Here is a 21,556-nt window from a genome sequence, read left to right as displayed (position 1 = left end):
TTTGAAAGAAATAATATTATTGAAGAAAAAATGTTTATACACGAATATTTTTTCAGCTTCAAAGGCTTTCCCATTTAAAGGCTATAGCTATTTTTAAGAGTGTACCTCGAGAGGAAAACAACTTTTCATTCAGGTTTTCCTCAGTTGCTTTACTTTTCTTTGTTTTTCTCAACTTATGCGCGCATTGGTTCCATTTCTCTTCGTTCGCTTTGCTTTTTGTTTTTGTTGTCTTTCCGCGTCTTCATGAATTATGTCAAGAAATGTTGGTGTTGTTTAAATGAATTGAAATACTTTAATCAAACTAAAATAATTCGAATATGATATATGTACATTGTACAATGTACATATTTTCAGTTAAGAAGTAGAAATCAAAAGTGCAGTCCGAAATATTACGTAATAAAATCAAAAAAGATTCCATGTTGAAATTTAAGGTAAATACCAAAGTGAACTTTTGTCTTACTCCCTATTTCTGAATTTTTATATGGTGAGCCAGCAATTTTTTCATGATAAGAGAAGTGTTAGTCTGGATATCAGAAATATTGGCAGAAAGCGAAAAAGTAACCGTGGATAAGCATAAATTTATTTCGTCTCGCTCATCTTTTTTCGTTGTTTAGTTTTACTTGATTTATGACCACAGTATGCCGTAGTGTGCTTTTTATGCTTCAGCACAATGGCTCGCTCACACGTATACCACATACAACTTCGTACTAGACATGAACGAGTACTCCGACTATGAGATACCTGGTATGTTTTTAATAAATACGTCTGCCAACAAAGTGTGCGCCATCGCTTTTCAGTTTAAATTTCTTAATTTTAAGGTCATCCGAAGAAAGTGGGTTTTTTGAAATAAAATCTTCTTATGATCCTATGAACATAAGAACACGGACCATGAAAATATGTTTACTGAGTCGGGAACGCTTTTTTTACCCTACGAAATCTACGAGTAACGCGTATATTGAAACACAGACGGAGCGACAGAATCGAACTTTATTGATAGCCACGTTGAGGCAATAAAAAATTGTGGGTGGCCGGTGGCTGTAGCCAAAGGGAGATGCTGACAGAAATGTTAGAAGGCGTCTATTTTTTGAGTGTGTATGCCGAAATCAACAACATTTTTGTATGCCTTGTTAATGCTTCGCACTCGCTTATGGCCAAAAATCTGACAAAAGCAGTCCAAACCACAAAAATTAAATAGGAAAAGTGGTCACAACAGAAACCCTTTATAAACATTACATTAAAAATATAAACATTACAATAGAACTTTAATTTTAAAGTTCTGTTACATGAGATATAGAAAAACGGATGTTTATTGTATTTCTAGGAATTCCCTATTTTCATACATTCAGGCTTCAAAAGTTGTAACAATTAAATTTTTGAATTTACGTGTTTGTATGAACACATTCAAGAGTCTTTCCGTGCTCCACTTCCTCTTTGCATTTGACGGTGTGGCGTTTCTCGATCAAATTTCCCCTCCATTCTTTCCATACATCCTTTTCCAGACACTTTGCCACCCAGCCGGCACCTACTGGTCATGCGAAATCGCATTAAACAGTCGGCCTGATTGCTTTTCGTGTGATCAAAAAGTTCGCCGCAAAAATCTGACAATTATTTAAGAAGTTATTTAGAAAGAAGGTTTTATGACCCCTTAAATGGGCAATGACGTACCTAACAGTAGAGGTAGGAGGCCCTAGCGTCATTAGTTAAAGCGTAAAGGGTATGAGATAGTCGAGGCCCTCGACCATTACGTTCCTTCTTTATATTAGTTGTATTTTGGAAAAAAATGTTAAAGAAATTCAACCTGCTATCAATATATAATAAGAAACAACAACAATTTTAACAAATTAGCAAGCCCCCAGAAGTAAAAAAAATTACGAAGTTTAGCCATTTTGTTGTTTCAAAATGTTGAAACAATTTCAAATTTAAGGAAATAAATTTTAAACAGTGTTCTATTGGGCTTCAAATTAAATTCAAAATCCATACAAATTTAACTCGAATTTCTCAATCATATCCCAGCAAAGTTTATTTGCCCAGAGAACAAATAAACAAGTTACAGATTGTTTTCGAAAACAGCCCACTGTACGATGTTGCTCGCACTTCCATTACCCATTTTCCACTTATTCGCCACCAGCTCTTGCCTTGTAATTATTGTCATTACGTCATAAGCAGGCAGAACCGCGACGTCGCACTGCAAGCCCACTTACCCAGCGCGGCCTACCTCCCCCCTCCCTACCCATTGTCATCCACTGCCTCCCACGTACCACCCACCCCCTCCCTTTTGCCTATCGGGCACCCTCTCGGGTTTTGTTTTGATTCGCCTTGGCTTTTAATTTGGCGCGTCGCTGGTGCGTTTAAAAGAATTCCTCCGCTGCTCCATTTTCAGAAAGATCGGGTGAGGAGGTGGTTGGGGGGTATAGTCTACTAGAAATTCGCTATGCGAAAAGAGCTTTGAACGGTAATTGAAATATGAGGGGCCAGAATCCAGGCATCTTTGATGACTCTTGCGCCTTTTTTAATGTGCATCTAAATGTTTGCTTTACGTAATAATTTGTGATTTTATTGTTTGTACACGCCATGAATCGCTAATGGGACGCCCATTTCGCAGAGTTTTGACAAGCAACAAATAAATAAAGGCTAGCAGAAACAAAAAAAAAACATAGAAGCCTGGCAATTAACTTTGACATCTGACGAGCACGCGATAAAAGTTATCGATGACTGGTTGGCGGGAGGGCGGTCGTTTTTGGGGGCGGGCAGGGCAAACAAATTTGATCGCCCAAATGACGCGTGAAATTGGCAACCAAAGGGGAATTAAACTTAAAAAGGGAGGTGAATAAACATAAATGCTTAGCTAGCTTAACATTTCAATTTTCCAATTGGAAATGCACTAAGCAATAATCACACACACACACCCTGAACTCTCACTCTTACTTTTATTCAATTTTAAACCGTTGTTATCTCTGTCCCTTTCAAACTGATTGCCCGAAAACAACAACGACAGCAATCTCAAAAACAGCTGAGCGTCCGTCGCACACATTCACAGTCACACACGTGCGGTGCTTTCAGCCAAATTAATACAAAAATGAGACATACATACATATTAAACCCGGAATAACGTACCGCTTTATGTTCGTAATCTTTGTTTCACCAACGATTGCCAGCAATTTATTCAAGTTTCTTTTCGATGGCACAAGTCACTATTCTTTAATTAATCACGATTTTAAATAGTTTTTCGCAAATGGCCGCAAAAATATTTATTTTAGAGAGACCCAACGAGAAACGCGTGAGTCCAAGCGAACATTTTCCGAATAAATGCTTTTTGCAGTCTCGTTAACAGTCCGTACTAGTGTTGCCAACTTTTGAAAAGTAAAATAGCTGAATTTATCCGAAAGTAACGTTGAAAGTTATTTTAATATGTTTATTTGTATTGATACTCGCAAGAATTTCAACTGAATAGATTTCTGTTTCACCTCCAGAATAAGAACACTTTTTTTTGTTTCTCACTGTGTCTTAAGTAAGGTTAATTATAAATAATTTTGTATTTATTTTTAAAAATACTTAACAGGATTGCTATAAAATAGCTGTCCCGCTAACACTGGTTCACAAAGCCCATAACAGCACGCTGTTAACATAACTATCGATAACAGAGCCTGTCGATAGCAGCCACTACCATATGGAAAGAAGAGGAAGAGCGAAAAAAAACAAGGAAAACTCGAATGTTTGTGAAATAATTTGATTAGCGTTCAAGGAGAGTGCTGTAAGCGCAGAGGAGCAGGCAGTGTGAACAGTGAACACACTCCACCGAACTGAAGGCACAAAGTTACCCGATCTTACCCCTGCGGCTTACCTATGGCCAATAGAAACATGCGTAACACCACCAAAGTTGAGGCCCTGATCGAGAGCTGCCGCAGCGAAGGCAAGTGGCAGCGGGTCATCGAGCTGACCGACGAACTGAAGACCGGGTCGCCGCACAATGGTAAACACACAAGGTAAAAAATATATACCAATACTACATCACCATTCCCCCGATCAGAGTGCCTAGCCAACTTCCTGGTGGGTGAGGCTCGGCTGGAGAGCTACCTGGAGGACAACGCCCTCGCTCCCGCCGACTCCAACTTCGGGCGTGCCAAGTCCGGCTTGGTCGAGGCCCGTCGGTTCCTCCACTTGGCCCTGGGCGAGAGCGGACACAAGGCTGGCATTGCCCTGGACGCCTACCTGCTGCTGGCCAAGCTGTGCTTCGCCTGCGGCGAGTACGAGCAGAGCCTGGACAATTTCGTCAAGGCGGAGCTGAACACACTCGCCGAGAAAGAACTGACCCTGTAAGTTGGGGACAACGTTAAATATTTTAATATCTTTACATTTTTAGATAGCAACCTGTACAAATTAGAGCCCTGCATGAATGGATTCAATAAATTATTTTGAATTTCTTGTTTTATATGAATGAATGAATTTGAATTCTGAGTTTAATAGAATTGAATGAATTTGAATTTTATATAATATAAATTGAATGAATGAACGGCATGAATTCCAAAATAATTCAAACGACAATTTCTTTTGAAGAAGAAAGGGCCATAATTTTGTGATTAAATCTGCCTGAATTTTATTTACTAAGCAGTTATCATTGATTTGTTAAAAATGTTCTACTTTTTGTTCTTAAAAGAAAGCACAAAAAAATCGAACAAAATCAAAAAATTCATAAAAATTCTTCATTCATTCTATTCGAAATGAATTAGAAAAACATTACATTTATTTCACATAGAATTGAACTTAAAAAATCAGAAATTTTGTGGCATACTATGATAAAACAAAAATTGAATGATTCCCGCAGGGCTCTAGTACAAATCAATCAATCTAATTACTTCACAGTCGCAGTCTCAAGATCCTGGCCGAGTCGTATGCCATCAAGGGATTGTGCCTGGAGCAGCAGACCTCGAAGCCGACGTCCAAGTTCAAGAAGGCCGAGAAAGAAACAGAGATGGTAGGGCTATCGCCTTTCTCCTTAAGACCTCACTTTAACTCCTTCGTTTTGAACCACCTAGATAAGCTGCTTTGAGCGCGCCACCGATCTGGGGCTGCTTTACCTGCAGGAGTACGACATCGTGAGTGGCAGCAGCAGTTCGTCGAACAACTCCACTGCTGGTTCCACACTCAATGTGAACGCTAGCGTGCAGCCATCGAGCAGCAGCTTTGCCATTAGCAGTACCATACCGGCTAGTGGGCCCACCGGTCTGGAGGTGAACCGCAGGATGGGCGCCATTCTGGAGACCGCCCTGCAGCGGGCGCCCATAGTGCTTATCAAGACGGAGAAGCTTCAGGAGGCCGTCGAGCGGTACCGGATCATGCTGAATGCCATTGAGACGCGGGCCACTCAATCGCTGCGTCTCACGCTGGCCCGCCAGCTAGCTGAGGTGCTTTTGAGAGGTGTTTCCGGCACGATTTATGCCCCTCCCTTCACCGGAAAGTCGGGCGGTGGCACCTTGCGTGGCGGATCCTCCAAGAAGCTGTGGAAGCCCAGAAAGTACGCAGCCCGCCAGCAGTTTAACCCACGTAACCAGCAGGAGGAGGTGATATTGCTTCTACTCATCGCCGAGGCGCTGGCAGTGAGGGATACTGTTTTGTCGCAGAGTCCTGAGTTTAAGCAGGCTCGTCAGCATGCCATGGGCAACGTGACGGCTGTCTATGATCTCCTGACCTTGGCCACTGTGCGCTGGGGCCTCGTTCAGTTGCTGAACGAGTCCTTCGAAAAGGCGCTAAAGTTCAGCTTCGGTGAACAACACGTTTGGCGTCAGTACGGTCTGAGTTTGATGGCAGCCGAGAAGCACTCACACGCTCTCCGAGTCCTGCAAGAGTCAATGAAGTTGACGCCTAGCGATCCGGTGCCTTGCCTCCTGGCCTCGCGCCTCTGCTACGAGAGTCTGGAGACGGTTAAACAGGGACTAGACTACGCTCAGCAGGCGCTCAAGCGTGAAGTTAAGGGTAAGCTTTAAATAATTATATTAACAAGATAATTCTAACAATCATTTAATTATCCAGGTCTACGGCCATCTCGCAGTCAGCTCTTTGTCGGCATTGGGCACCAGCAGCTCGCCATCCAGTCGAACCTAAAAAGCGAGCGAGATGCGTGCCACAAACTGGCTCTGGACGCCCTGGAGCGGGCTGTGCAGCTGGACGGGAACGACCACCTGGCCGAGTATTACCTATCGTTGCAGTACGCACTTCTGGGACAGCTGCCAGAGGCTCTGGCTCACATCCGTTTCGCACTGGCGCTGCGCATGGAGCACGCTCCTTGTCTGCACCTCTTTGCACTGCTGCTCACGTCTTCGCGGCGTCCGCGGGAGGCACTGGGTGTGGTGGAAGATGCCCTGCACGAGTTTCCCGACAACCTACAGCTCTTACACGTTAAGGCACATTTGCAGCTGCATTTGGAGGATGCAGAGACGGCGCTCGGAACTGTGCAGCACATGCTGGCCGTGTGGCGGGACGTCTACGAGGCGCAGCTGGCGGGGGAGGAGGAGAAACACTCGGATACCAAGAGTGGCGTTCACCTGGCACATTCCTCACAGATGTCCGACAAGGATTCAAGTAAGTGCTCGATGGCTGCAGCACACGCATCTAACTTACACTTATCTCTCTCGCTAATAATGTGAATGTTCTGTGTATATATACTCTTGTATATACATATATATATGTATCCCAACTTCTGCGGAATGTATGTTTTGTACATAACAAACAAACTCGCATAAACAATTGTAAGTTTGCTAAGTAAACTTCCGGTTTAGCCAAGTCTCGATCGCCAATGCATGTGGATCGAACATGGCTAACACTCGAATTCGCTTCCTTTAATTTTTCTGGTTCCGTAGTTTGCTAATTCCAAACTGGCTCCCTCTTTGTTTTGTATTATTATATACCTAATCAAGATCAAGTTACAAATTACATACCACATTTTGACTGAAATTGCAAGACAAAATCTAAATTCAACAGAATTTTTGTTGCAATTTTGCTAGAAGATATTTTGCATGCAACTTCTTGTTGTTCAATTGACTAAATTCATTTTTAAAAATGCATCGCTTTCCTTTTTTTTAGTTCCCTAAATAAATGTTTAAAACATTTTCTTGTTGGCCCTTTTAGCAATGCTTTCTTGTATTACGTTGAAATGTTGTCTATCCTTACTCTCCTATATATATCCTCGTTCCGTTTATTGTTGGTTTTATATATTTTATCTTTTGGCAATTTCATTAACATTCAAATTTGCTCTTTGAAGATTCCGTGTATGCTGCTTCCCTGGCTGCAGTCTCTCGCGTGGAACAGGCTCTCAGTGAAGCGGCCAGCTCACTTAGTTCGTTTACCCAGCGTCCTGGACCTCGACGACCCTGGATGCTGCAGATTGAGGTGCGTAATTAGATAGATGTTAATTTCTTTCCCATTACGTAGACTAATTTGATGTTTTTTATTCGCTTTAGATCTGGCTGTTACTGGCTGATGTCTATCTACGCATAGATCAGCCCAACGAGGCACTTAACTGCATACACGAAGCTTCCCAGATATACCCGCTTTCGCATCAAATCATGTTTATGGTACGTTGTTCTAGGATGCTACATTAGAAATCTTCCTTCCTAACTTAAATTCAATTCCATTGTGTCTTCTAGCGCGGGCAAGTGCATGTCTATTTGGAGCAATGGTTTGACGCCAAGCAATGTTTCCTTAATGCTGTTGCCGCTAACCCCAATCATACCGAAGCTTTGCGCGCTCTGGGAGAGGCACATTTAATACTAGGCGAGCCCAGGCTGGCCGAGAAGATGCTAAAGGATGCGGCTAAGCTGGATCCAAGCTGTCCCAAGATTTGGTAAGTTCAAAGTAGTTTTACTTCGCTCAAAAACCTCGACTGATTGTGTTGAATTCAACAGGTTCGCTTTGGGCAAGGTAATGGAGATCCTGGGCGATTTCAATGTCTCCGCCGACTGCTTCGCCACATCGCTGCAGCTAGAGCCTTCGTGTCCTGTGCTACCTTTTACTTCAATACCGTTGGTCTTTGAATAGGAACTTTTTTCGTCCCCTTTTGATTCCTTTGTATCAGATTCAACCTTTACTAACCTCAAAGTGAACAGCAATATTACTTACTATATATACTATACTTAAACCTTCAAAAGTAAAAAGTGTAATTAATACCTTGGTTATTATGAAATGTTGTGTCGCAGTATTACAGCAACAAGGATCTAAATATTGTTTGTGCTTGTAAATTATTAGCTAGAATTGTTGAAGTTGATGTGTAAAAAACCTTTGAAAATCTTACCGACCTAAATTAAAAAAATGTATTTCTTTCCTCTTCTTTTAACATAAAGTTTTTTAGGTTGGAGTTTAGTGCAATTAATTTATTTAATTAATCCATGAAATGTTAATTATTGCATAAATATTTAATTGATACCTATAAACAGACATAGATATATTATGTATACTTCCTCGTGAATTTATTTAATGATAAATATATATATAAACTAGATTACATTCAGCCCTAATATATTTTGTGTAAATTCATCCTGGGGGTTTCTCTAAATATATGTAAGTAATTGCTTGTTTGTTTATTTCGAATTTAAAATTCCAATTTTTTTCAAGTTTTTTTCCGATTTTTATTTAAAAAAAATTCGAATTTAAAAATGATTTAAAAATTAAGAGAACGTTACCCTGTCTTCAATGCAGTCTTCCCCTTTCTAATACTTTCGTGTCCTTGTTTTGTTATTTATTCGACTGCATGCCACTTTCTGAAGGCCTTTTACTTTCGGCATTAGCTAATTGACGCCGATAATTTCCGCATTCTGGGCTAAAGGCCAAAAACAGACCTCTATAACTGCCAAGGAGTTTATTTCAAGTTGGGGTTGCTTTTGCCCGTTTAGGCTCTATGGGATTGTGCCGTTGCCCAGGACAACGAGCATATGACCAATCAATGGAAAAATAAACAAGCCAGTCGGAAATGTCGCTGCAGGACAGGCATTGGAATTTGGGTTGATTACGCCAGGCATAGAAAAGGAATCCCGGGACATCTATTTGGTGCGCCAGTTTAGAGTTTGACCCCGTTGGATTGCGTCCACTAATCTTGATGGGTCATTAGTTCCGCCTGAACATAATGACTCCCAAACGAAAGCGCCGCGGACGCAGCGAACTGCGGGCCAGGAGCAAAGCCAAAGGACAGTCGGAGGCAGAGCACCTGCAACTGCTCGAGGATCTGGATTTGGCGGACAGCTGCTGCGAGATTTGCCACTGCGATTGCTACAGCTCCCACAGCAGCGGTTCGGTGAGTGGGCGTGGCATTCAGCGGCAGAAGAGCCTGAAGGAACTAGTGCAACTGGACAAGGATATTCAGGCCTTGGAGCAACTGCAGCGAAGGGAGAGTGCCAAGAGCAAAGGAAGGAGCGCCAGTAGCCAGGGTCACCGGAGTGCTTCCAGATCGCCAACGGAGAGGGGGAAGTCCCCGCACAGTCGACTTGGATCTGTGCATACAGAATCTGGCCGGAGTCGGCGGTCCAAGAGCGCAGGTAGCCAACGCAGGAGTGATTCCCGCGAAAAGCCTTCGCAGCAGAAAGTCGAGCCCACTCCTCAGGATCGTCGACGACGCGGTGCTCAAAGGGATTGCAAGATGCTGCAAGTAAGTATTACATATTACTAGACCTCGGATTTTGCATAGTTGTCCATTTTTACCAAAATTTTTAGGTAGGTGTCATATTTTTCGAATATAATAAATTCGGATGCATATCGGAAATATGCAAAATATATGCAAAACAAATGCAGGCCTCTGGTATTCTAAGGAACCTTCAGTAAACACGGCGAGCAATTTAAAAAAACAGTTTGGCCGATAGGGCCAAAAACTATTCTGCCCCTTTTACTATTTTTGCCCCCTTCACGCCTACTCCTTGGAAATATAAAAAGGGTTCCCTTAAATTTGGGAAAAAATTAGATATCTCAGAAATGACGAAAAGGAACAAACAATCTTTTTCGGGTAAATTATGTTGGCTATGAAATGGTCAATCTTGAATAGTTGAGTTTATTTTATATTTTGCATATTTGCATATGTTTTGCATTATTTGCAAATATGCAAAAAAAATAAAATATGTTATTAATTTTAAACTATATTTTTATTGAAACGAACTTTGGTGTTTTTGGAATTGATCTATCCTTATCCTATAAAAATATGCAAAATCCGAGGTATACATTTTACATTGAATTATTAATTTATTTATTCAATTTTTATAAATGATCCCCAGCATTTTCTGAGTCCCCTGAACGACGCCCCCGCTCTGTCCATCATCGGACGGGCCAAGTCCAAATCGCAGGACAATGTGGCTTTGGTGGCAGGCCAAACGCAGGCCAAGAAGACCTCGCTGTGCACATCGATGGCCAACTTGTGCTTGGCGCCCACGGTGCGGGCCGCCTTCCAGCAGGTGCCCAGCCACGACCAGAAGATCCTGAACCGCATGGCGGGAAAGCGCAGTCAGCAGGCCGCCGACAAGGAGACGGCCTGGTTAGCGCGCAAGTTCTGGGAGAACGAACGACTGGAGCGGCAGCTTCTCCGCGTGGAGCAGCTGGAGGCCTACAAGCAGGCCGTGCACGACAAACAGTTCCAGGACTACCTGGTGACCAAGGCGCGACTGCAGGCCTTGGCCGAAAGGGATCTGGCGGAGCTAAAGCGATTGCGTGGAGCTCTGGACGCCAAGGATGCGGCGGCCAAGAAGCGGCTGGAGGCCAGGCGGCTGGAAAGAGATCTGAATTTCTGCCAGCGACGCTGCGAGGAGCTGCGACGCAGTGAGGCCGTCACGGTGCAGCAGGAGGAGCAGCATTTGGACGAAACGCTGCGCAAGCGCGACATCTGCATGCGGCTCACCCAACGGCTGCGTCGGGCGGACGAGTTGCGGAGCCAACTCCTGGAGGCTTATCTTAAGCGAATGCAGCACGACAACTATGTGGAGCAGGCCCACCACGAGGAGCATTGGCGGGAGCGACAGCAGGAGGAGCGAATGCGTCGGGATCAGCTGCGCGAGGATATCGAGCGCAAGCGGCATCAGTCGCAGCGCTTTGTTGAGTGTCGCCAACGACGGCAGGATGACCGCTTCCGTACCGCCAAGATCTCGGCCAGTCTAAGGGAGCTGGTCCGCCAGTCGGTCACTCCCGAAGGAGCTACTGGTGGCTCCGTGGGGCAGGATGCCCCAACCCTCAACTCGTACGCCCAGCAACAGGTGCAGCTGGGACGCCTGCTCTTCGAACAATCTTCGAGGCAATGACCTGTTTGGGTGGGAAATTAACGAAGGGTGTTATGTACATATATGCTAAATTGTTGTTGGATTTATGTAAATAAAGTGCATTGAGATTTGAGTCTTTAGTTTATTGTATTTTCTGTCTAGGGATTAGTTCGAAGTTCGAACTCTTTCGTCTATAGCTCCGTTAAAAAAAATCCTACACTCATTTTGAGTTTCTCGTTTGAAAGTTAGAGACTTCAGCTTTTTAAATGTTTTGACTGCCCAACAAACCAGGAATTCGTTAGCCTATAAAATAATTTACAAAAAGGGTATTTTTTTTCTCAGAATTAATTTTAAATATGTGATACAAAGGGATAACGATTTTCTAGCTGCCATTGAGGTAAATAAATAAAACTTACATTTTGCAACACAATGTTATCATTATTCATACATTCGAGAAAATAAATACATTTTCTAAAATTTCCTGTTCTGTTTCAATAAAATATACTAATGTACATTTCTTTTCCAACGCATGGGTCACGTGCCTTGGTTGTCGCTCCAGTCATCCGTTGACCCCGATTTACGTATACATAATTGAAATGAGAACCAAACCACTTGGAGTACAAAGATCCGGCAAACAATAAGCGAACCGTTCATTGATCGCCCCTCAGCCCAATGAACGGTGATAACAAGGACCTAAAATCGATAGGGAGGCGGGTGGAGAAATCGAGGTAGAACAAATCTTGGTTTATGGAGACGACAGTGAACCCCACCCTGGACCTGCAGGAACCCCGGAGCACGTAGGTAGTACGTACCTTAGTGAGGCCCTGAGTCAAAAGCCTTGATGGGTCAGTGGCCGGAGAGCAAAGACTCCTCTTAGTTTCCCATTCCCAACCGATCACGTTCCGGATGTGCAAATATTAAATGTGAGTAACAGTAACCAGGAGATGCACATGCATCCCATCTCAACCTGAGGCAAGGTTATCACACACCACATAACGTCTGATTCATCGTCGACCTAGGCCAGCGGTCACTTCCTCAGTTCAAGCTTTCTGTCGCTATCAAAGTTAATTAGATTAACACTTTAACTGCTCTCTCGGATTCAGCAGCTCAAGTGCATAATTGTTTATGGTGGTTTTGTAATTGAAAAAAATGTCGTGCACAAGTCTAGTTTAAATATTAATAGGGTTTTTTTTGGTTTATGGTCGGGTTAGCACTTGTGCTGGAAGATATGGATGATGTAGACATTCGGAATTTGCTTTAATGTCTGGCACTGATAATACTTTAGCAAATTTCATCTTAATCTTAGCTTAGGCATAGTTTTCTAGCAATAGTTTTGAAGCAAGCTCTTTAGAATAGCAAATATTTTATATTCACAATATAAAGAATTTAAATTTAAATCGATGAATATAGTGTCTTAAAAATCTATGCGATCATTGTTCTAAATTGTTCATTTGTTTTCTAAAATACAGTTATTATTTATTTTTACTAGTACGAAAATAAAAAATTATGAAGGTAAAATCTGCAACTCTAATATGATAAATCATTTTTCCCACCTATTTTTTTAACGAATAATTTTCTAAATTCTAAAAAATATAATAGCCTCTTTTTGATAGATGTGAGCACTCTCAGCGATCTTCGTGACTACGTGAATGTCTGTTCTCAATGATAATATACTGGAAATTTTTACTTGCGCTTTTTTTTACAATCTTGCTATGGATCCGACCCTTTGTTGGCCCCTCTGTCAATCGCTTCTTCTTGCTAATTTACGATTTGTGTACACATTTTATTTTTGTACCGAATAGGTAGTACACATATGTACATTGTACATATTAAAGCACTCGTGCAAATAGACCGAGACTTTTGGCGATAAGCCCTGAATTTTGTTTCATAAGACCCTGAAATGTACTCAGGGATGAACTTGGATGTAGATCCTAAAAGAACGAACAAATTTTGAGGATACAAATTATTAAAAATAAATTATAATTGTAAGTAGATAAATAAAATACAGTGACAAATGATAAATGGTTTTAATGCGTTTCCTTAGTAATTATTACAAGCGCTTTCTGTCTTTTGAAATACTCATATGATGCATTGCATTTTATATTAATGCTTATATTTGGATAATCCCCTAGTGTAGGCTTCTTAGATGCTTTGAAAATATTCTGCTTGATGTTTGTCTTGTCACCGCTTATTTTAAACTTTGTTTTTATTTCGATTCCACATTTTTGCACGATTTCTATTTTAAATTTTTAGTTTATTTTGTGTTTTTTTCACCTTTGCTTTGGAGTTTTTTATTAGTAGTCTTGCCACTTTCACCTCGCAGCTGCGTTTGGCAATCAAACGTTTGCGGCGAGCGACATTGAGACGGGAGATAAGGCGACTGGGCCTTAGAAATGTTCGCAAATCAACGATTGCGCAATATTGCAAGCCCTGATGATATCAAAAAATGTAGGTTGTTTAAATAAAATACAAAATCCCTATATATACATTTTTAGAATTCGCGGTTCTTTTATTTCCACAAACAAGGATGCCTAACAATACCTTCAAAGAAGATCAAATATAAAAAGTTTTATGAAATTGTTCAATTTTCAGGCATTCTTTCTTAAATTAAACGTTATTGGCAATCTTTTTTTAATCAATCGAAAAAATCATAATTTTTATCAATGTATTCAAGTCCTAATAACACGTATCTGATAGTCAGGAAACCAAACTACAGAATTATTTTACAAACAAACTTTTGCTATAATTAGAAATTATTTATTGACATGGTAGATATGATTATGATTTCAGGAGAACATTCTATGTTTCGAATTTTTCAATCAATTAATTTGCATGCTCTAGTAATGGGTACCGCTTAATCGGGAAACTGAACTTTAGGGCCTTTAACATAAATATTTTTCTTATAATTAAAAATAATTTTGTTGACATAATAAAAATGATTTTGATTAAAAATAAGATTAACATGTCAATAATTTGGATTTTAAATAACTATTCGAAACTTATTATTTTAAGATCAATTATTATTGTTTTTAATATATTTCTGAGCAGAGTTTCCACTTTTAAGTGGCGAAATTGCCTTTTTTAACGCCCCTAATACTTGATTCAGCCTCTCGAGGACCCGCCGGCCTACTTGGTCCTCAGCTCTCGATGGGCTCCGCCTCCAGCTGGGCCTCGATGATATCGGCGTGCAGGCGCACCATATGGTTGTTCAGGTTGCCGACGCTCTGATAGCACTTGTCGCAGTACTCGCAGACGAAGGGCTTCTCGCCGGTGTGCACCAGCAGGTGGGAGTTGAGGTGGCCCCGGGTGAAGAAGGCCTTCGAGCAGCGGTCGCACTTGAAGGGCCGCTCCATGTTGGGGTTGTGCGATCGCATGTGGGTGCGCAGGTCGGACTTGGTGGGCCAGGTCTTCGAGCAGCGCTGGCACTCGAAGATCCGCGGCTTGGCCTCGCCGGTGTGGGTGCGCAGGTGGGAGAGCAGCTGGGTGCGCAGGATGAAGCGACGATCGCAGTGCTGGCAGGCGAAAGGACGCTCTGTCGAGTGCACCGATTTCACGTGGTATCGCAGGCTGTGCCGCGAGGCGAAGCTCTTGCCGCACTCATCGCACTGGTACCGCAACTCGCCCATTCCATGAACGGCGATCATGTGCAGCTTCAGCTGGAAGTTGCGGGTGAACTTCTTCTCGCACTCGCCGCACGGATGCAAGGATCGCGGCGAACCAGCTGCCCGTTCCTCCTTCGGTTTTGGCTTGGTCCTCCGTCTCTTGGGCTTTCCCGTGGGTTTTGGGCTGGATTCCGACTCTGGGGATTCCGGTGGCGTGGGCAGCTCCACTGCGGAGGGCTCCGGCGTCTCCGGCTGGTGAAGCGGCGTGTTCAGGCTGCCCGAATCCCCAGTTGACTCCCAGTACGTGGGAGCCCCGTACTCACTGGGCGAGCTCTCCTGGAAGTCCAAGTTTTCTGTGGTCATAAAACAAGAAGTATTAGCTTTTTTGGAATAGATATAATATTTCTTATTCAAGATACTATGATAGGACTGATATAAAATTAAATAAAAACATTCATAACAACAAATAGTTTCTATTTGTATAAGGGTAGCTTAAGAAAACTTTCCACTTCGTTCTGAAGTTCTGAAGTCAATACTTGAAGTCAATACTAGCGAAAAAGAAAGATAAGGCGACAGGCATTCAAATAATATAGAAACAAGAGAGAACGCTATAGTCGGGTTGTTGTCCCGACTATCTAATACCCGTCACTCAGCTAAAGGGAGTGCGAACGCTGTGTCGGGTTGGTGTCCCGACTAATAATCGTAACTCAGCTAAAGGGAGTGCGAGGGAGATAGATATATAATTTTTGATTGCGTATAACTTTTTAATGAATGGTCCGATTTGAAAAATGTCTTCTACATTTCGATAGGTATAAATATACACAACAAAATTGCATTTATACTTCTCGGAAATCTTTAAAGATGTGGGCGCAGGACCCATTTTAAAATCGTTAGTGGGCGATTGTGGGCGTTAGAGGGGGCGTGGCGCTCGGCTAAAATAAACTTGCGCTGCGTAGGAAGCCAAAGAATATGTGTGGGAAATCTCAACCTTCTAGCTTTTGTAGTTTCTGAGATCTCAGCGTTCATACAGACGGACAGACAGACAGACAGACAGACGGACAGACGGACATGGCTAGATTATGGGGTCGGAAACGCTTCCTTCTAGCTGTTACATACTTTTGCACGAATCTAGTATACCCTTTTACTCTACGAGTAACGGGTATAAATATGTGTGTACTAACAGATTTTTAATTATTTGTTAATTTCTGGCACATTTTTTTTAGTTGTATTACGTAATATAATTATGATCTTCAGTAAAGGTAGAATATACAAGAAACAATGTAAGTCACATAAATTTAAAACACTTAACGTCATTAAAAAAGTACTTTAATATTAAAATCATAGTTTATCATTTTAAATTAAAGCTATAATTGCTAAATTTAATATTATTATTTTTAAAAAAACATAGCGAAAAATACTAAATCTTTGATTTTACTGCTTTTTTTTTAGTGTAGAAAATTTCTTCAAAATCCGTATTAAAGTTATTTCTGTAGCACCGCGAATGATAACATCTAAATTTGGCTGGCCTTGAACGACTTTGAGATTAAATCGACATAACTGAAATGTTTGTTTTTATTAAAAACTTTTTAATAATCATACAATGAAAATAAACAATTTTATGAAATAATTCTTGGTTTTAAGGATTTTTTTTGACAGATTCCGACTCATAACTTACCAAAATCCACGGTCTCCATTAGAGGCGTCACATAGGCCACCGGCTTGCTGGGCACCTGCTGCATGGTGGCCACCGGTGCCTCCAGGCTGCCCACCTCCCGCTCCAGGCACTCAAGTACATCGTCCAGAGCCAAGGCATCGCCCACGGCTACCGTGTGCTTCCACTGCTCGTGTCTCGAGCGGAGCACCTGCTCTGAGTGCTCGCATCGCCGCTGGAAGTCGCGGGCGTCGTGCAGGCGGCGCAGGCAGAGATCGCAGATCACGTCGGTGAGATTGTCGCCGGGATCCAGGAGCAGGGCGGGGGCCAGGGCCTTGAGCTCCGCGGCCAGGCGGCTGGAGGCGTCATGGAGGCTGTGGTACAGTGGCGGCTGCTCCAGCAGACAGCAGCGGCAGACGAGCGGGTGGTGCAGCAGCAGCGAAAACATAATACTTGGTTGCCAAACGGTTACGAACCGGTAACGGGTTTTTTTTTTGGGTTTTTTAAATTACACTCACGGTTTTCCAAATTAATTTAAATGTTTACACTATCATTATAGTTATGTTTTTTCCTAGAGTTTTTGTTTTTATCCACCTAGGTTTTCATTTTAGAATATATATTCGAAATCGGATCAGTTTGCGGTTCGATCCCAGGCTTAATACTTGGTGCGTCTGCTCGGATCGCCGTTCGCTGGACTTCTGAGGGTGCGGTTCGCATCCGATCCATTCCAATCCGCAGTGTAGCGTTGCCCAGCGATGGCTATCAGGAAAGGCGACCGGGGGCGCACCGATAGCCCTTGGCTTGGGCGATAAGTCAGCGGCAGCGGTGGCGTCGATTTGGCTAGAGGGGTGGGGGCGCACAGAGACAACAGGAGAGCATCTATCTGAGCAGGAGGGTGTGGGGGTTTGGGTGGGGTGGGGGTAGGGCTACTATCGACGGTCAGCGTCAACGTTTGCTAATTTTCAGTTCGTGCCGGCTAATTGATTACCCCGGTGGACATCCGCCGACTGTCCCTGAACCGCGATAAGGCCTTATTATCTCGTCGTTATTTTGGGTGGTCCACATCCCGGCGACCCCCACCCATCCGCCCACCTCCAATCTCCGCCGTGCCCTCATCGTTAAAAGTCGAACGAACCGAAATAGATCTGTACCGGGTCCTTATCTTCGATCCGCAGCGGGTTTCCCGGTTGTCTCGCTGTTGTTGCATTTACCGCTAACTTTCGGTGGCCAAAACGGCCCCACGAGTTGGCCAATTGAATTGCCACCCATAAAAATCAGTTACAAAACTCCCTAAGAACAAGATAGTGCCAAAAAAAAGCATAGGTACGTGGGGTTTTTCCAATTTTCTACCAAGGCAAGAAGAAGACGATGGCGACGGGGGAAGCCTCAACAAAAATCATTTGTTTTCGGCATGAGCTCATTATCTCGACTAGGGCATGATGCTTTCGGAATCTAAAGTTCAAACGCCGCTATCAATTCGACAATCGTAAATTCCGCTTCCCTAATCTTCAACAATAATTTTTTCCCTTTTAAGGTTCGAAGTAAAAGTTTGTTTTGATATTGAAAATTAAAATACTGTATTTTAGACCATTATTTTCGCCAATATTGCTTAGATTCCTTTGAGATTGTGTTTCCCTAACATTTTTTAGTCCTTGCTAATCTATTTACCCTAATTGTCCATTTAAAACGGCAAACAAAATCAATAAAAATCGATATATTTAATTCAGCATCCGCTTTTTAAATTATTAAATAATATTAAATGCAATGTGAATAGTAGAAGTAGATGAAAAAAAAAATTGATAAGCTGAGATGGAAGCTACTTTTACTAAACTTGGGATTTCCCCGGAAAAGCGAGCTATCTTTTTTGGATGTTGGATCACGGATCGTGCATTCCGAACAACTTCTCACCGATCTGCAGCTCGGTTTTTATCATCATGGAGAGGGTGATGCCCATTAACATGTCGCGCAAGTTGGCATTGAACATCAGGCGGAAGGTTTCGGAATCCACGACCGGAACCGAGGTGAGGGCATCGTGAAGGGCCCGGCCAACCACATTATCAGGCTTTCTCTTACGGGCCAAAACATCATTGATGTAGCGCAGCACCAAATCCAGACGCTGTTGCAAGTCCCTGGTGGCATCCACAACTTGAACCAATTCCGGCAGAATGCGACCCGTTTGTTTGGCTGCCGGCTGCATCGATTGCTTCTCCATCAAACGGAGGGCCACAACTTCGGAATTTTCACTGGTCATCTCCAGCGGCAGCATCGAGAACATCAGGCCTTTGGTGCCGCCGGGCACTCCGATCTCCACGGCGCAGTACAGTCGCGGCAAAAGTCTCTGGCCTTTCAGGGTTGCATCCACCAGCAGGTGCAATGGTTGCAAATCGCCGCATTCCCTGGTATAATAATCGTGCAGCAGGGACGCCGAGCGCGACACCGATTTTCCAGTGGAGAACCATCCCAGCACACGCTCTTGCGGATAGGTCAGCATATTAAGCTCCAAGATATCGGTAGCATAGGAGAGATCCAAATCTATGCGGTTCAAGTCCGGATGTTCCTTGTGCAGCACAGTGAAGCAATTGGTAATCTCGGTTTGCCCATCCTTGCCGTTGTTGCGGCCCAGCAAAGTGCCCATTACCTGAAGTGAAGCTTTTGATGAGTTTCCTTAAAGCATGGGCTACCATTTGTGCGCTCTTACCTGTGCGGCATCTTTTGGTCGGCGCTCGTAGGCGTCGATAATTTGAAAAAGCACCAAGGGATGCAGCAGCACCTTGGCCCGTAGATTAAAATTGATGGACATCGTGAGTTATCAAAAAAAATTGTAGAAGGAAGTAAAATTTCAGCAAGTTGAACTTGGCTGCGCCTGCGCCAGTGTTGTAAAATAACGTGAAGTGCCATCAAAATGTTTTGAGCAAAGAGAGAGAGAGCGGGCTGCGCCTGCGCTGCAAAGAACAAAGTTCTCAATTTTGTGACCATTTGGAAACTTTTGGAAATGGAACACAAAGAGTAAAACGAAGCGGAAACTACCTTCGTCAAGACAAAGTTTCATAGCCCTGCAGATTTAACAAATTAAAAGATGGCTTCAACAGTAAAAATGGGACCTATAGGATATAAACGTCCGATCCGCAGTTTTCTAAGGTAATCATTTACACGTAGTTAAGATATAATTAACTAACATATACACTTTAAAAAATATTTAATGAAAATACAGACGAAAAACACTTTTTTTGTTATCTATATAAAGGAAAATCGACGTGGGTTGAATAAGAATTTGCATAAAAGTATGAGGTATTTAGAAAATTAATTAACGCAGTCCATTTCCCTCAATTGGCATCCGGATATAAGCTATTCTATTCTAAGCTATTTCTATTTTGGCGTTCTCCGCTATCTTAAATTTTTCCTCTAATAATAAGTGTGAACTTGAACCTCAATCATGCCCCCAAAATTATTTCGGAAGGCAACAAATTTAACAATAAAGCTCCGGTAGGTGGATGGTTTGAGTCTCTTAGAATAATGAGAAAAATATTCCAGTCACCGACAATCAATTTCAAGTTTTGGACAAAATGCTGATTTTTTTGAGGAATATTAGGATTAAGTATTTTGGGCGAGATCACTGTGGACAAATTAATAATGTTTTGGCTTTTTAAAATATTAAAAGATCATTGCTAAATAATCAGCATACGTCCTAAAAATCAGTCAGTTAGGCAAAAGCTGTCACAGTAGTGAACATTATCTCATTCACAAACACTACTGAATTCAACATGGAGGGCTACAAAAGATTCCTTATGATACTAACTGGGATTCTGTATTTGGCGCTCCTGGCGATCGAAGTGGCAGACTATCAGCTGGATGACTTTGTGCTCAGCTCGCACCTGAGCTACTGGAAGCACCGACCACGCTCGTATCATCCAGAATCTTGGGAGCGGGGAATCAACATCCTGGTGGGCATCTACATGGCCATCCTTTATATGCTATTCCGGCTGAGGGAGCACATGAGGCTGCAGAATCTGAAGGACATCCGCCGACAACAGGAGTTCGAGGACCTCTTTCGCATGGAAACTGAGTTTATTGAGCAGCTGCGATCCCAAGGCGTCCAACTGGAGGATGCCACTTTGGATTCGAGCTGTGCATAATCGTCTTGTCGGTCGCATTCAGGAGCCAATCAAATTTTCTCGTTAATGCCGCCGCCTTGGACAATGTTAATGTTTGATTCAGAGAGTGCGAGTATAAATATACGTATATATCGCACGGCTTGATTGCCCAGAATTGAATTCAACATTTGCGCGCCGGGGCGGGCGCTACACCTACACAGCTCAATTACCCGGCAGATCCATTATAATCCTCCTCGGCCGAGTTGAACGTGCCCGACTGACATTACTACACACAACACTCCACATATGTATACTAAGTACACATATGTCCAATATGTATACACTATATACGAACTGTTCCCGCCGGCCGTACACTTCCAATAGTTCATTGTTTGGTTCTGCACATGAGTATATTTTTATCGCGCACTATGCTCTTTCTCGCTTTGTGTGCACTTTTTTTCTGTTTGAAATAAATTGTAAATGATTTTTATTAAAATTTCCGCTTAAATTTCTCAGCGGTAATATCTGGGTCCCTGTCCCCCTCACGATCTATTTGTGGCTTCTGCGTATTCCAAGCTATCTTTTTCGGATTTCGAAATTCCTTGCTGAAAATGATTTCGCTGCTCTTATCACGGTAAAAAGGTCGTGACGATCGCACCTTCAAAATATCAAATTTTGTGCCAAAAGAAAGAGATAAAAGGACTTGTTTTGATTTGTGCAATAAACTTATACCCTTTGATAAAAATAAAAGATATGTTACTTATATTTTATGTACTGACTTTTAAGTTTATTTTAGCGAGATAACTGGGAAATTATTTTAAAGCTAAAAAATAAAACCCACCAATGACATTTTTAAATTAATCTTTTTTTAATATTTGACATTTATTTCAAAAGTCTTATTTTATGAGCAATAAATACAAGGCGAAAGGTTCTTTTATTTTAAAAGTTTTAGCTGTTACAGTCTGTGTTATAACTTATAAGATATAAGTATGT

General features: G+C 42.4%; 6 protein-coding genes across 6 annotated transcripts in view; 3 read left to right on the top strand and 3 right to left on the bottom strand.

Annotated features, from left to right (window-relative positions):
* bin3 (bicoid-interacting protein 3) overlaps positions 1-3,305 on the bottom strand; it is a 40,488-nt gene extending 37,183 nt beyond the window's left edge. The window contains exon 1 of the mRNA XM_070214117.1: positions 3,115-3,305. The gene's annotated coding sequence lies outside the window, so the exon portion shown is untranslated. The remainder of the gene's footprint in view (positions 1-3,114) is intronic.
* A 351-nt stretch (positions 3,306-3,656) lies between these two features.
* Positions 3,657-8,496, top strand: Ttc7 (tetratricopeptide repeat domain 7). Its single transcript, XM_017147885.3, has 9 exons — positions 3,657-3,970; positions 4,028-4,313; positions 4,861-4,972; positions 5,034-5,970; positions 6,028-6,576; positions 7,256-7,383; positions 7,455-7,568; positions 7,641-7,837; positions 7,899-8,496. The coding sequence occupies exons 1-9, from the start codon at positions 3,844-3,846 to the stop codon at positions 8,029-8,031; spliced, it is 2,583 nt and encodes an 860-aa protein (XP_017003374.2). The 5' UTR covers positions 3,657-3,843; the 3' UTR covers positions 8,032-8,496.
* Positions 8,497-8,913: 417 nt separating this feature from the next.
* On the top strand, positions 8,914-11,331 carry LOC108061496 (inner centromere protein). The gene is made up of 2 exons (XM_017147727.3): positions 8,914-9,631; positions 10,248-11,331. Exons 1-2 carry the CDS (start codon positions 9,113-9,115, stop codon positions 11,259-11,261), a joined length of 1,533 nt encoding a protein of 510 aa, XP_017003216.2. The 5' UTR covers positions 8,914-9,112; the 3' UTR covers positions 11,262-11,331.
* Positions 11,332-14,296: 2,965 nt separating this feature from the next.
* LOC108061472 (zinc finger protein 2) lies at positions 14,297-17,002 on the bottom strand. Its single transcript, XM_017147700.3, has 2 exons — positions 16,497-17,002; positions 14,297-15,174 (listed from the first exon to the last, which is right to left on the bottom strand). Exons 1-2 carry the CDS (start codon positions 16,918-16,920, stop codon positions 14,357-14,359), a joined length of 1,242 nt encoding a protein of 413 aa, XP_017003189.3. The 5' UTR covers positions 16,921-17,002; the 3' UTR covers positions 14,297-14,356.
* A 1,236-nt stretch (positions 17,003-18,238) lies between these two features.
* On the bottom strand, positions 18,239-19,343 carry eIF3f2 (eukaryotic translation initiation factor 3 subunit f2). The gene is made up of 2 exons (XM_017147736.3): positions 19,171-19,343; positions 18,239-19,110 (listed from the first exon to the last, which is right to left on the bottom strand). The coding sequence occupies exons 1-2, from the start codon at positions 19,270-19,272 to the stop codon at positions 18,349-18,351; spliced, it is 864 nt and encodes a 287-aa protein (XP_017003225.1). The 5' UTR covers positions 19,273-19,343; the 3' UTR covers positions 18,239-18,348.
* An 847-nt stretch (positions 19,344-20,190) lies between these two features.
* On the top strand, positions 20,191-21,059 carry LOC108061504 (uncharacterized). The gene has a single exon (XM_017147733.3). It carries the CDS (start codon positions 20,234-20,236, stop codon positions 20,603-20,605), a length of 372 nt encoding a protein of 123 aa, XP_017003222.3. The 5' UTR covers positions 20,191-20,233; the 3' UTR covers positions 20,606-21,059.
* Positions 21,060-21,556: the final 497 nt, after the last annotated feature.

The sequence above is a fragment of the Drosophila takahashii genome, chromosome 2R (assembly GCF_030179915.1).
Source record: "Drosophila takahashii strain IR98-3 E-12201 chromosome 2R, DtakHiC1v2, whole genome shotgun sequence".
NCBI lineage: Eukaryota > Metazoa > Arthropoda > Insecta > Diptera > Drosophilidae > Drosophila > Drosophila takahashii.
Note: the sequence above shows the minus strand (reverse complement) of the source record. Positions and strands in the feature narration are given on the sequence as shown.

What these genes read in the sequence shown, in the direction of transcription:
- Ttc7 (XM_017147885.3), top strand. Translation starts at nt 3,844, where the DNA reads ATGGCCAATAGAAACATGCGTAACACCACCAAAGTTGAGGCCCTGATC. An exon ending in CCGAGAAAGAAACAGAGATG is followed by an intron (nt 4,973 to 5,033) that starts GTAGGGCTATCG and finishes TGAACCACCTAG; the next exon opens with ATAAGCTGCTTTGAGCGCGC. An exon ending in GATGTCCGACAAGGATTCAA is followed by an intron (nt 6,577 to 7,255) that starts GTAAGTGCTCGA and finishes TGCTCTTTGAAG; the next exon opens with ATTCCGTGTATGCTGCTTCC.
- LOC108061496 (XM_017147727.3), top strand. Translation starts at nt 9,113, where the DNA reads ATGACTCCCAAACGAAAGCGCCGCGGACGCAGCGAACTGCGGGCCAGG. An exon ending in GGGATTGCAAGATGCTGCAA is followed by an intron (nt 9,632 to 10,247) that starts GTAAGTATTACA and finishes AATGATCCCCAG; the next exon opens with CATTTTCTGAGTCCCCTGAA.
- eIF3f2 (XM_017147736.3), bottom strand. Translation starts at nt 19,272, where the DNA reads ATGTCCATCAATTTTAATCTACGGGCCAAGGTGCTGCTGCATCCCTTG. An exon ending in GACCAAAAGATGCCGCACAG is followed by an intron (nt 19,111 to 19,170) that starts GTAAGAGCGCAC and finishes GCTTCACTTCAG; the next exon opens with GTAATGGGCACTTTGCTGGG.
- LOC108061472 (XM_017147700.3), bottom strand. Translation starts at nt 16,920, where the DNA reads ATGTTTTCGCTGCTGCTGCACCACCCGCTCGTCTGCCGCTGCTGTCTG. An exon ending in AATGGAGACCGTGGATTTTG is followed by an intron (nt 15,175 to 16,496) that starts GTAAGTTATGAG and finishes TTATGACCACAG; the next exon opens with AAAACTTGGACTTCCAGGAG.
- LOC108061504 (XM_017147733.3), top strand. Translation starts at nt 20,234, where the DNA reads ATGGAGGGCTACAAAAGATTCCTTATGATACTAACTGGGATTCTGTAT.